At 39.6% G+C, this 14,579-nt stretch overlaps 1 protein-coding gene across 2 annotated transcripts in view; it reads right to left on the bottom strand.

Moving 5' to 3' along the window:
- Positions 1-14,579, bottom strand: part of AK5 (adenylate kinase 5) — a 101,526-nt gene that overhangs the window by 34,126 nt on the left and 52,821 nt on the right. For both annotated transcript variants that reach the window (XM_072867016.1, XM_072867018.1), the window contains exon 8: positions 7,805-7,881. In XM_072867016.1, the coding sequence (XP_072723117.1) occupies positions 7,805-7,881 (77 nt within the window). The remainder of the gene's footprint in view (positions 1-7,804; positions 7,882-14,579) is intronic.

Genomic DNA, 14,579 nt, shown 5'->3' with positions numbered 1-14,579 from the left:
TACGCCCTGATCCCATTAGCCGTTTACAAAAACGACACATGCACGGACACACAAGTCACTGACATAACACACAGAATTGCAGCAAAGAGAGAGGGGGAAGAAATGTAGACCCAGAAAATGTAGCTAATGAGAACAGACCTTCTAAAATATGGAAGTAGAGTGTTGTCTGAAAGATCTTGGCACAGAGACATGAATAGGGTGTTGTAAAAATAAGACCAGTGTGTAGCCTCAGATCCTATGATTTGCTGCTATTAAGATAAAAGTTGACAGCTGTGCTCAAATTTTACCTCTCAAAGACCTTCTCTGCTTAACGCTTGACCAAGCATATTCTAGGTTTAGTAAACACCTAGTTATGTTTTATTAGGTAGTTTTATAACTTTCAATAAGGAATTTTTACAGCATTTATAAAGACCTTCTCTGTTAAGAAGGAATTTAACGATGGGAAGAAACAGTCCACTGATCTGAGATGCACTACTGTGAAGGAATTCTAAAACTAGGCCACTTCTCACTCCTTATGACTAGTATTTAAGCCCAAATTGACTGAAGTTGACTGTACAATCACGGGATATATAAGGAGTAAAAAGACATCAAATAGGAAACATATGGCTTCCTGAAAATACACAGAGGATTTTTTTTTTTAAGTGTTTCCCATGTAGCCAGAGAAACCACTCTTCTGCTTCAACACAAGTAAGTTATTTAAAGAGCAGTTTTGTACCCCATATAGTAAAATAGCATCCTTCCAATCACTGCAGTTTAATATGTAAATCTAAAAATCTATAGTATGTACTTTTGGTAGTGATGAAGAAATATTAATATGTTTTATAAAAAGCTGTTTCTTCTTCAATGCTTTAAAATGTAGGAATTGTTGCTACAAGTATTTTTAAGGAAGGGCTTTGGTAGCTGTCTTTAGGGATGCTGGGCTATGTGAACAGAACCTGTCCGCAGCCCTGAGTAAGGTGTCTAAATCTAGGAGGTGGGAATTTAAAATACACCTTTGCATTTCATTATCAGCTTTAGGTGCAATATGAAATGTTCTGATGTGAATCCTGTTTGCATCAGTTGTGTGGGATGCCTGATATTCCCCAAGAATTATGCAGGTTCTTTGGGCTGTAAAGGTAGACATGTAAAACACAGAACTTGTAAATTTAGCTGTAAAGTTATATTTTGTGCATGAAAGCATAAGGCCTCAGTTTGCCAGTGGAGGGGCAAGCTGGTGTGAGGAAAGGAGGTACACTATCCTAGTGCTATTGCCTAGAAAAATGAGGGTGAGATACTGTAAATTGTAATGCTTTTTTCTACGGACACCTTCCACAAGCCACAGAGAAGAGCCTCCTAAGTTACTGCAAAAGTATTCAGTGGATCATAACTGCAGCACATCTTGAAGAATGATGCTGTCACTGTTGTTTAAATCTCCAGTAACTCACATGAGCTCACCACCCTTGTAACTGAGTCCTCGTGCCCTGTACTGCCCACCAGAGCTGCAGGTAGCAACTTTTGGTTCAAAATCAGAAAAGAAATGGGGATGCAAAGACTTCAACTAACCTTGGCAGTTCAGTCCCCCCTAATATATGTATCATCAGAAAGTAAATCCAAATAATGTCTGTGAAAGGAGGAGCAAACAACTGTTTCTGGCATTCCAAAGAAAAAATGCAGATTGAGTCTATGGCAATTTTTCTTGCCCATTTCGCCATGGTTTGCATGGGGGAAAATAAAGCAAGCAGTAGGCTTTCTTTCACATGCCCTTACTACAGCGTACAATGGTGATTTTGAAAGAGGAAAAATAATCCTGCAAGCTTACAAAATGATATAGAAGCACCGAAATACATTTGGTTTGAGCTTATTAAGGGAGCACTTTGTAACAAGCAAACTGTAGTATTTTGTTTCTAGAACTAAGCATTTAATAGGATAGTTTCCATGGCAACTTGAACTGAACAGATTGTTCATTGACTTCAGTACATTTCTATTAAACATCTTTTCTCTGTAGTTAGGCCTGCCTCTCCAGCTCCCTCGTCTCTTTGGATGCTTATGCATTATCTCTTTTTGCAGATATTCTTAAACTAGACTGGACTCCACCTTTTGGTGCTCTTTAACAAAAACAAATGTTGAGGGAACAGAGTTTCACAGTCATTCTCTGAGTTTCCTAGAGTCCGTTTTCTTTTCTATTGCGTACTCGTTTTAATCAGTTTCCCTGTAGAACCAGAATCTGTAATTCAAATTGATACTGCTGCCTATCAGCAAAAGAGAAATGGACACCACAGAAATGTTCAGCATTCAGCCCAAATGGTTTCTGGATACTCTTGGTCATTTCACTAAGACCTGTAACGATTAATGCTGCACAGCATATATGAATAAAACTGCTGTTATACCAGAAGTTCCTTATGTTCTCAGAGAAAGCACATGGTTAATATAGCACATTCTAGATCTGACCCCTTAAGTAATTTAATTAATGTTTATATAATTTTGAAAGGTAGCTTTAGAAGTCCCAATGAAAATTGCTCCTGCTAATGGAGATGTGCAGTTTGCTCTTTGTTGTATTGTAATGTCAACCCCTGGAGCACTGTGCCTGAAGGGTTAAATAAATTACTTTGATTGAATCTTCGATGTAGAGAAAATGGAGTCAAAACACAGTGACAACTGAGATGTAACATAGTAAATGGAGGAAAATGGTCTTTGGTTTAATCCACAGAGCTTTAGTTAAATGAGGATTTCAATTTGCTGTTGCCCATCAGTTTTAGGAATTTTTGTATTCTGCTTCTGTATTGAAAAGACTTTCAGGGCCTTTTCATTATCTCTCTTGAATATTTAAGTTTCAAGCTATGATAATCAGTCAGGCTGGAAATGTTGTTACAGTCTTGGTAGCAATGGAGTCTGTTTTCATCAGTTCACTTAATGCTTTCCTCCTGCTCCCCTAAAGCCTAGAGTCATATGTACTCTGGGTGGGAAATGACAGCGAGCTGTAAGAAGAATTGTCACTACATGGCAACAACTTTTAATCAAGAGCTTGTTTCCTCTCGTTAGAATGAGAGTAAGTCTCTTCAAGGGCTTTTTTCCTCCACTTCATTTTGGTTTTGCTTCTTGCTTTTCAAGTGAGCTGTCACGTTTTCTAATTATAAAACATTCTGCACTTGCAGCAAAGATTGGGTTATGCAATTTTCTTAATTCAATAGATTACTTGTCACTGCTGAACAGAAAACCTTTTATTATCTTTCAGTCTTTTTTACATCTACTTTTTCTAGGTCTTTGACACACTTGGGGGAGGCGGGGGGGGAAGGCAATCTCTCCTTTGCATGTGCCATTGCATTTACCTAATTGTGTAAGTAAATGCAGCCTGACACTGGAAGGACATGGAAATGCCTCAGTTATGAACTGGTAACTTCTTTTGAGGCACAAAAAATGCGTTTCCATGTTTTGTAGATGTGAAATATATCCCCCCCTCCCCCCATATTAGAAGAGGCTACGTATGTGTTTAAGGTTTTTACTTGAAGTTTACCTGATTTTCATGTTTCCCAAATTTTAAAGTTATCAATTCTATAAGCACTTGTTCAGGAGTGTATTCACTCTACAGTTGTCTGACTACATGTTTTAACTTTTTCTCTAATTAGTCTAAATATTCCTCAGACTAGCTGAGGTTGTCTTGAAAGCCTTGTTTTCACAAGAAAATAATTAGATGCTCTTTTCTTCTGGAACTCCTTGATAAGATTCACTGATGCCAATTTTTCAGTACTCCCTTTTGGCCTCAATGCATTTGAAATAAGCTAAATGGTAGGTTTCTAATTAAAAAATCCAATTCTTAAAGATAAAACTTGTCTGATGTCTGGAAGCAAGTGGCATTATATTGACAGCCTCTTTGGCAAAGTTGAGAAATTGAATGGCAAGTACAAATGAACACGGTGAGCAGTGAAAATCCGTATCACGCTTGAGAGCATTCCAGCAGCAAAAGGCAATCCTTATTAAACCAGACACTAGTAACGACAGCGAGTTCTGCAAATTGAGAATATTCAATAAAGCACAGGTCTTCCCTCATTAGAAGCTATGCTGTTGCACCCAAAAATGAGTGGCCCAAAACATATTCCTGATGACTTAATATGGATCAAAATATCTGAAACTGGTAAGTTTACTGTGCTTTTATGTTTTTTCAATCAAGTCATGAGTAGTGTAATCATTACTCCAGAAAATGCTATAGAGACTGCTACCACATGAAACAAAACTTTGGCTGATTCTCCCAAAAGGCATTCTCAATGAGAAGTACTGTCTGCTTTTATTTTTATTTTTTGGAATATATTTTGGGCAGTCATTGTAAAAACCTAGATTATTCCTTCCATAATACAGGATCTGTGAGCTACAGATCTGAGAAACAAAAAAATAGTTCTTAGTGATTTGGAGGAAAAAATTGTTTGTTTGGGGGTTTTTTGTTTTGTTTTGTTTTAAAGTGGGTATTTCCCTCCTGCCTTTCAATGCTGTAGGGACTTAGTGATTACAAGTGTTCTAGTTCTTGAAGCATTCATGCATAGCCAGTAGAACACAATCAGCTCGCTTTTAATTTAGTTACATGAATGTAATTGAATGTTCATATATAAAACATACAATACAAAGCTCAAGCTTTCTCTGAGTTATTTTTAACTCAATTTCCCCTGTGTACTCCTCCAGAAAAGCCAGATCTTAGCCTGCGTTAGTGTTGCTGTGCATTTTTTCAACAACAGGTACCAAGTGTTTCTTGAAGCACTTATCTGTATTTTGGAGCACTCCTAGATGAGCTGATGACTACATGTAGTTGGAAGCACACCACTCATTCTCCTTGTTCCTGCCTGCCAGTAAGAGAGGTTATTCTGTAAGAAGTAGTGTACATCTGAATAACTCGGATACTTCTTTGTTGGCTTAGTTTACGCTGGAGATTTTCCTGGCTCATTCCAAGAATGAGAAAATGCAAAGGTATCTGTGTACGTCCATTTCAGCTGTGCCAAGTGATACTCATCCCCAGCTGTGGCTTTATCTTCAGTATATGTTATGTACTGCTCTAACCCCCGACTACTCTTGTTCAGTGACTACCAAGATGTTCTGCTAAAATTCAGCCATTTTTAGCAGCTCAGCTGTGTAAGGTTGCTTAGAAACCAGCCTTCTTATCCCCCACATTCTCATGACAGATTTCCTATGCAATAACATCACTGCATGACACATTTATATCCAGACATGCGTTCCTTTTCCACTAGAGATTCTCTGAGTAAAGGTTGTCGGTGCTTTGCGCGATTTGCAAACAGCGTGTGGTAAATCACTGGAGTATTAAATCACTGCCACAGTCAAAATGAGCTCAAGTTTCAAATGAGAGCAGTTCCTCACTCCTGAATTTAGTTACTGATCTTTTCTTCCTAAGAGTAATTTCTAATTTTGTTTTTCAGACTGGGTACCTAGATGGTATTATGACTTTATGGTAATATCCACTCCCTTCTTTGCTTCTGTATACAATACTTGCTTGCACCATTTCAAAATTTAGATGGTAAAGGCTTTTGGTTGCAATTGCTTTCTCAGTTTTCTTTATATTTGTACAAGGCATCTCATATGAACTGGGTATAAAAATATCCATTAGTAATAGACATATTTATATATTTTTAAATGTCACTAATAAGTATCAAAGATACCGATTTGCAGTTGGAGAGAGCCATTGTCAGCCACTTCATATTTATATATCTCTCTTTGACTGAAGGGGTTTTAGCTCTGTTTTTACTTAATTTCTCCTCTGTTTGATTGCACTCTTGCCAGAATGGCAATGTGTTGGTCTGGCAAAATAATGAGAAGCTAACCGCCACATCTGGCAGAAAGAATATTTGCTATTGACAAAGACAATAAGGTCCCATCGTAGTCGTCTTGTTTAGTCTCATGTAAGAACCACATGCATCTTCATTCAAAACTACAGTCAGTGCTTTTATGGACTGTGCAATGTATCATCAGTGAACCATATAGTTTTGAAATTATAAATTAGTATAATTTTCATATATTTCTTTCTGTTAATTTTATTTTGTAACTATAAAACTTGTGCTTATTATTTAAACAGCATTTCAAACATTACGAACCAAGAGTATAATTTCTTTAATGTTCATACTCTGCCAAAAGAATGTATTTAGAATGTCATTAAAATGCAAAATTTAACATCAACATAATCCAAACATGATTTAAATATACATTCTGCTTTATAGGGCATAAAGGCCTAAACACTGCAATAAAGAAGTAGTACAGTCAAGACAAAGATGATGAGAAACTTAAGAGAGTTTCCTGGTGTAGATAATGTTTTTAGAAGGATTTATGAAAGAATGGGATTTAAAATGGGATTTGGAGACAGAGGCGAGCTGTCTGCTTGAAAAAAGCCAAACTGAAATAACTGAGCCAAAAAGAACAGTAAAAGGATCATAAATTAACAGAAACTACTAGGGCTAGAACATAACATGTTGCAGGTGAGGATAAAGTGTTGTATTGAATGCTGTGAAAGAAAACCAATGAATGAATGGATGATACTGAATGAAAATTCAGTTTTGTTGGTCCTGATTTTGTCACTAGCTTTAAAATTCCACAAGAAAAGATATCTTTTTGCGAATAATGATGAAAGAGGTGAGAACATTCACAACTGCATTTAGTGGAAGGATAACAGAAACACAAAATAACATTCTTTAAGCTGCTCAAAAATCTATAGAAGTGTTTGTGGTATTAGTGAAGAAAATGCAAGCAGAGTCATGCTAAAGTGAAAGGCAGAAAGCAAAACATACAAAACCACTACCCTTAAGTATGGCAGTGTGATAGGCAGGTGGCTTTAAAAATATTTTTTTTTAATTATAAGTCATTGTTTTAATGCTTATCCACAGTGCAGTAGCAAGAATAATAACACTTATCCTTAGCACAGTATCCAAGCCACAGGAACCTCCTGTGTTTCAGTTTGTGCCCATTGCCTCTTGTCCTGTCACTGGGCACCACTGAAAAGAGCCTGGCTCCATCTTCTTTGCACCCTCCCTTCAGATTTCTGTACGCATTGATGAGATCCCCCTGAGCCTTCTCCTTTCCAGGCTGAACACTCCCAGCTCTCTCAGCCTTTCCTTGCGGGAGAGGTGGCCCAGTCCCTTAATCACCTTAGTGGCCCTTCGCTGGACTCTCAAGTAGCTCCATATGTTGTACCGGTGAGCCCAGAACTGGACACAGTACTCCAGATGTGGCCTTACCAGTGCTGAGGTGAAGATTAGAGGGGAAAGCTGTATACAACCTTTTCTCCCCTCTCTAGCCATCTTTCTTCCTATGTACAAGGAAAACGCTATCAAAATTTTGGTTTTAGATGTGGGTAGAATGGGATCAGCAGAGAGGCTGGTTTCAACACGCTGTAAGCATTTGTTGTTGTTTTATTCTTAAAAACACTTTTCTTTTTCAAGGGGAGAATGGTTGGTTTGGTTTTAGTTACATTTCACACTTTTTGTACTTTCATGCCTCTCTCTTGAAAAATGTTTTACTGCCTGTTCTTAAATATACAGTAGACTTACAGTGCATTCCAACAATTCTATTTGCCATGTTTGCCAACATTTTAAAATTTGTGGAGGAAACTCAGATACAGTAATGGAAGATATGGGCTCTTAATACCACAATAATATTAACTCTTTTCTCATAACCAGAAAGCAACCTCTGTGTATCACAAATTTACTTATATTGCAATTAAAAAGCCCTTTTGCTTAGGTACCCTTTAAGTTCCACCACCTTGTTCAGACAAATTGTATAGCACAGTATGTACATAAACTAGAAAACTGTCTAGAGAGAGGCCATATATACATAAAATTACCTGGTCTTCAAAGTCAAATTCTGTATAAACAGTATCTCCAGAATCCATAATCAGACTGCAATGAAGTTCATTTGGCCCTAAAATAGGAAAGAAAATTAAACTTTGAAATGGATTGGAAATTTTCACTTTATGTGATGGAACACTATAGTATTTCCAATTGTCTGTATGTATGCAAAAACTGTGATCCAAGGAACCATTCAGATGTGCTAGAGTAGCTGAGTGAATGGTATTCCATTAACAAAGCCTTCAAAGCATCCATAAAAGCTACCACAAATCTTAATAAGGAATGGTTATACTAAATGGCGAATTGTTTCAGCTAGATTGCAAATTTATTGGCCAGGGTGTTCTGCGTGCCATTACTTGCAATTGTAAAATTGCTACAGGGATCTTGGCTCAGGGGCGAATACAAACCATATTTAGGAAAGAGAAAGGACATACTGACTAATTGGTGATTAACAGATAAGGATCCTGGAGTGATGTTGATGGGGGACCAAAGCAGCATGCTTCCAGCAGCAACAGTCCCCATTCCTATCCTACCCCTTTCCAAGGCGACAGTGTGGCTCTGCCCCTTCTCCCTGTCATCTTCCTGTGGCAGGATCAGCAAGTCATGCAGCTTCTTGCACTTGGGATGACAAAATTCAGTCACTGAGAAGCCTTGACCTGGCTGAGCTTTACAGTTTAGCTTCAGCTGAACTGCTGAAGGTGCAGGATAACAGAAATTGGGCTTGGTATTTCAAGAAGTCATGTAGGGGGGTAGTCATTGCTAAACCAGAATGGGAGGATAAACCACTAATCATCTTTCTACAGAAACAGAGGAAGGGTGTAGCATGGACATCATATTCATATTCTGGCATTATCACCCCATTCAGATTATCTCACTCCTGGGCAATGAGGAAGGAAGCAGTCTCCTGTGCCCTCCGGATAGTGCAGCCCTAAACCAAATCCTGCACGTATTCAACATACATTAAAATGTCAATAGGCATGTTACTACAGGACTATTTTTCACAGCATTATTAAAATGAGAATAACAGAAACACTACAGTGACACACAGAACTCTAAAAATTGTAAACAGACAGTAGCCACAGATGAGTCCAATCACTGTCTTCATGCGGGGAGCGACAGGTAACACCAGGGGAAGTGTAAGATGTGCTTTGTTTTGTGCCCTCATGTTCCCAGTCAGACAAGATCACTGATGAGGAAGAGAAAACAACTCCCTCCCTCCCGGGTTACTGGCATCTCTACCTGGGTTACAGGCATCTCTACCTGATATGATGTTCCTGCAAGCACTGGCATTGAGGATACATAGTTTTAAGGCTATTGCTGACCTGGAGCTGTTTTCGCACCATTAGAGATGTTCGTGTGGGTGGCTCTCTGTAACAAGCACTATCAATAACAGATTTTGCAGTTCAATTTGTGCCAGATGCATTTACATATTATCTGCTTTTGTTTGCTTTTAAAGTTTTGTCCTGGTTTCGGCTGGGATAGAGTTAATTTTCTTTCCAGTCATGGCTAAACCATGACAAGTTTACACAGTAATAATCTACGTAGGTGGTGAACTAAACATCGCTAAGAGACAGAACCGAGGAGAGGGTCATGATGACTAAAACCATAACTGCTTGGTAGAGCTGATGATTCCAGGGTGTCTTAATTGGCAATCCATATTACAATTTCTGCTAAATTCATGTTTGATGCAACTCTTTGGACTATGTAAGAGATACCAGGGAAAGACTTGGGTCTACCATCTGCTGGTGGTTTTGGTTTTTATTTTTTTTCCCCCCTAACATTTATTTATACTTTATCAGGTTGCCATAAAAAACCCAAACAAACAAAAAAACCAAAACAAAACAAAAAAAAAAACCAAAACCAGAAAGGGATTATACTCTTGCTACCGTAGAATGTTACATGTATATATGTAGCATGTTATCTGGCATATACACTTTATGGTCTTTTGAAAACACCTGTCTGTAAAAGATACATGCAACCAAATAGATTTACAGCTGCTGAGAGAATCTTATTTTTTTAATTTTTATTTTACACAGCTGACATCTCACTCTTAACATTGTGTCATTGTTGATAATATAATTTAACTAAGCCTCAGTCGTCACCAGCACTGGCCTACCTTGACACACCAGTCACTTTTAAAGGTGCTTGTGTGCAAGTATTTGATTAACTGTCACTTAATTACCAAGACAAGAGGAGTATGTATCCTTAGCTAGAAACGTTAATATGAAATATGGTGCCATAAACTTAAAGGTCAGGCTGAAAATGAATACTCATGCATAATGTATCTTAAGTGATAAAAGCCATAATGGTTATACAATTTTAATATGGTCAAGCATCTTAAGGCCTTTTTTTCTTGAACTAGGACACCAGTTTCCTTGGGGAAGCATGGCTCCTTTCTAGGCTATATTCAAGGAAAGTCAGGAAATTACAGAATCACAGAATCATATAGGTTGGAAAAGACCTTTAAGATCATCGAGTCCAACTGTAAAATGAACACTACCAAGATCACCACTATACCATGTCCATAAGCACCTCATCCAAACATCTTTTAAATACCTCCAGGGATGGTGACTCAACCACTTCCCTGGGCAGCCTGTTCCAATGCTTGATAACCCTTTCAGTGAAGTAAAATTTCCTAACATCCAGTCTAAACCTCTTGTGGCACAACTTGAGGCCATTTCCTCTTGTCCTATCACTTGTTACCTGGGAGAAGAGACCGACCCCCACCTCTCTACAACCTCCTTTCAGGTAGCTGTAGAGAGCGATAAGGTCTCCCCTCAGCCTCCTTTTCTCCAGGGTAAACAACCCCAGTTCCCTCAGCCGCTCCTCATCAGACTTGTGCTCTAGACCCTTCACCAGCTTCATTGCCCTTCTCTGGACACGCTCCAGCACCTCAATGTCTTTCTGGTAGTGAGGGGCCCAAAACTGAACACAGTATTCGAGGTGTGGCCTCACCAGTGCTGAGTACAGGGGCAAGAATTGAAAATATGTGTCTTTTCTTTCTTGGTTCAGTGAAAACTACAAACTCATAACCATCTATCACTGAACAGTATATAGACTTTTCTACCCTTCTCAAATTGCCTAAAGACAAACCTACCAGAAACAAATTGGAGTAAATGGCTACTCTCAGGACAAGATAAAGTAATGAGGGGACATATAAGAGTACTTGTGATATCCCTGGTGCAGTATGAATAAACATGAGTAGTTTGATATCCTCCAGCTCAGTTTGTTGGAGGGAGCATATTTTGCTGAGTTTGGACTAAATCTTGCTAAAAAAGGTCTTCTAGGGGAGGACAACAGGCTTGCTAACTAATCGCTAGTACGTGTACCAGCAGAAGCGTACCAAATAGCCACTTGGCAAGGTACTGGGAGTTAGTAATCCTGGTGGTAGGCAAAGCTACTGACAAGGCTAAAGCCAAGGGGAGAGTGTTAGAAAGAGTTGGTAATTCAAAACTCAGCTCAGGTTCTCTAAGCCCAAGTTTCAGTCAGCAACATTTTATGTAAAACTTGTGGCAATATTCAGCTATCAAAGGAGAAACACAAAATGTTGGCTTAAGGAAAAGAGGAGGACTGGTTAAAGCGTTTGGAAGCAAACATGTCCTGCTGCTTTCAGTGAGTCTGCAGGCTGCACATCTTGTGCTCTGATAACAAAACAGCTGATCATAAGTAAGTTTCATTGCCTTTTCTGAGTTGCATTGTTTTTCCTTTGATAAGTTGGTACACTGAGAACTAGGCTATAAAAAAGATTAATACTTGTTTACTATTAGGAGGAAAGTCTTACAGTCTGAATTGTCCTAATTACTTTTGAAGGGATGCCCTATTCCACCAGATGATCTCAGCTCTTGGTTAGCTTAAAGCCTCTGTGTGCTTGTATGAATCTATTGCAAACGATCTGAGTAACTGTATCAATTTCAAAAGGGGAAACGCAACAGTTAAAAAATTAAGAAAATGCATGAAAGCTCTACTGCCTTGGAGAAATAGCTTGCAAGCACCTGATCTGAAAAGGTACCCTTAGGACTTAAAATATGCTTCCTCAATTTCAGTGCATGCATAAAGTTGAGGTAAGGGAAACCTGGTCATTTTCATGTGCCCTGTGTTTTCCTCAGGGGAAAAAACAGAAAAGATTTTATTAGGTACAGTCTGCACAATTAAAAAATAAATCAGTTGGAAGTTTTTATTAAATCCCCATTAACCAAACAATCAGCTCTCCAGGGAGGAGCAGGCTGCTGAAAAAAGAAACAGCAGATCAGCTAGAATGCATTCCCTTTTTTTGCTAGGCTTTGTATCTTGACACTGAAGGCATCATTCATAAAGATTTGGATTGCTAGGAACCCAAGAGGATCCAATGACACAGCACTGAGGGATGAGTTGAATTAATGGGTGGCTGCAGTTGTACAAGGGTATGCTGGCAGGAGCTACGCCTGCCAGGTCTGCCAGCCAGGGAGAATGACTCCCCTGCCCCTGGAGGGGTGTGGAGCTGTGCTCAGTCGCTTCCTTCACCATGAGGCTGTACTTCTAAATGTTTTGCTGTATTTTATGTCTTGCTTGTTGCTCCTAAGCTGAATTGCACAGGATTGGTCATGGAAAGCTGAGAGGGTATGGCTGTTACAGGCAGATCTGTGATTCCTACCACAGAAATGCACCCCAGAACCCAGGGCATCATGGCCGTAAGTGCCTCTGGTCCTATAAAACATTTCAGTATTCTGAGTCCGGGTGCATGTCACTTTCTCTGAAAATGTGTTCATCCTTAAGTTTTCATGAACGCAAATGTCAAGAATTGCTTTTTCACAGTTCACTAAATTCATTTATACAATGAAACTAAATTGTACTGATCTGTCTAAATTTATCTGCAGTTGATTTAACTTCCCATTACAAGGTAGCTATACCCCATAATGTGAGTTAATTAAGTCTGCTCCTTGGACCATTTCTGTTTTGGCAAATCAGCTAATGTATTTCCAATCCTTGCTTAAATCCGTTAATTATTTCAAATCCTGGTAGCAATTCTATTCAATATGGTTCATTGGCTCAAATATGCCCATATTCCTATTTTAACAACTATGGTATTTGCACTGTTCAACACTGACTGTCATAAAAGTAATCTAAGACTATCCTGTGAAACATGTTGCTTCTCTTAATAGCATGCTTAAGCTCAATAAAATAAAAATGTCTTTTTATGTTATGGAACATGCTCTGAAGCACTGTCTAGTAACTCAGTTAATACATGTTTCATATAAGCACTCGGGGAAGACAAATGCTTAGAAGATAAATTTCAAGTGGAATATAATAGAAATAATTTACTGAAGGACTGATTAGCGTTAGAATGATTGCATTTTAATTTTGCTTTCAGTAAGATGCTTCTAATACAAATTTTATTGCAACCTTACACTATTCAGTTTCATGACAGGTTGTTGCTCTTAGCAACAGTCTTAATATGTTGTAGAAGGCAACAATGAGAAAATTGTATTTTAATCTACAAAAATATTCAGTTGTTTTCTTTCAGCATATATTCACAAAATCACAGAATCATATAGGTTGGAAAAGACCTTTAAGATCATCGAATCCAACCATAAACCTAACACTACCAAGTCCACCACTATACTATGTCCCTAAGCACCTCATCCAAACGTCTTTTAAATACCTCCAGGGATGGCGACTCAACCACTTCCCTGGGCAACCTGTTCCAATGCTTGATAACCCTTTCAGTGAAGTAAAATTTCCTAATATCCAGTCTAAACCTCTTGTGGCACAACTTGAGGCCATTTCCTCTTGTCCTATCACTTGTTACCTGGGAGAAGAGACCGACCCCCACCTCTCTACAGCCTCCTTTCAGGTAGTTGTAGAGAGTGATAAGGTCTCCCCTCAGCCTCCTTTTCTCCAGGGTAAACAACCCCAGTTCCCTCAGCCGCTCCTCATCAGACTTCTGCTCTAGACCCTTCACCAGCTGCGTTGCCCTTCTCTGGACATGCTCCAGCCCCTCAATGTCTCTCTTGTAGTGAGGGGCCCAAAACTGAACACAGTATTCGAGGCGCGGCCTCACCAGTGCCAAGTACAGGGGCACGATCGCTTCCCTAGTCCTGCTGGCCACACTATTTTTGATACAAGCCAGGATGCCATTGGCTTTCTTGGCCACCTGGGCACACTGCTGCCTCATATTCAGGTGGCTGTGGACCAGCACGCCCAGGTCCTTTTCTGCTGGGCAGCTTTCCAGCCACTCTTCCCCAAGCCTGTAGCGTTGCATGGGGTTGTTGTGGCCCAAGTGCAGGACCCGACACTTGGCCTTGTTAAACCTCATAGAGTTGTCCTCGGCCCATTGATCCAGCCTGTCCAGGTCCCTCTGTAGAGCCTTCCTACCCTCAAGCAGATCAACATTCCTGCATAACTTGACGTCATCTGCAAACTTACTGAGGGTGCACTCGATCCCTTCATCCAGATAATTGATAAAGATATTTAACAAGACTGGCCCCAACACAGAGCCCTGGGGAACACCGCTTGTGACCGGCCGCTAACTGGAGTAAACTCCATTCACCACCACTCTTTGGGCCTGGCCATCCAGCCAGTTCTTTACCTAGCGAAGAGTACACCCGTCCAAGCCATGAGCAGGCAGTTTCTCCAGGAGAATGCTGTGGGAAACCCTGTCAAAGGCTTTACTGAAGTCTAGATAGACAACATCCACAGCCTTTCCCTCATCTACTAGGCGGGTCACCTTGTTGTAGAAGGAGATCAGGTTGGTCAAGCAGGACCTGCCTTTCCTAAACCCATGCTGGCTGGGCT

This window comes from Ciconia boyciana, chromosome 7 (assembly GCF_034638445.1).
Source record: "Ciconia boyciana chromosome 7, ASM3463844v1, whole genome shotgun sequence".
In the NCBI taxonomy this organism is placed as follows: Eukaryota; Metazoa; Chordata; class Aves; order Ciconiiformes; family Ciconiidae; genus Ciconia; species Ciconia boyciana.
Note: the sequence above shows the minus strand (reverse complement) of the source record. Positions and strands in the feature narration are given on the sequence as shown.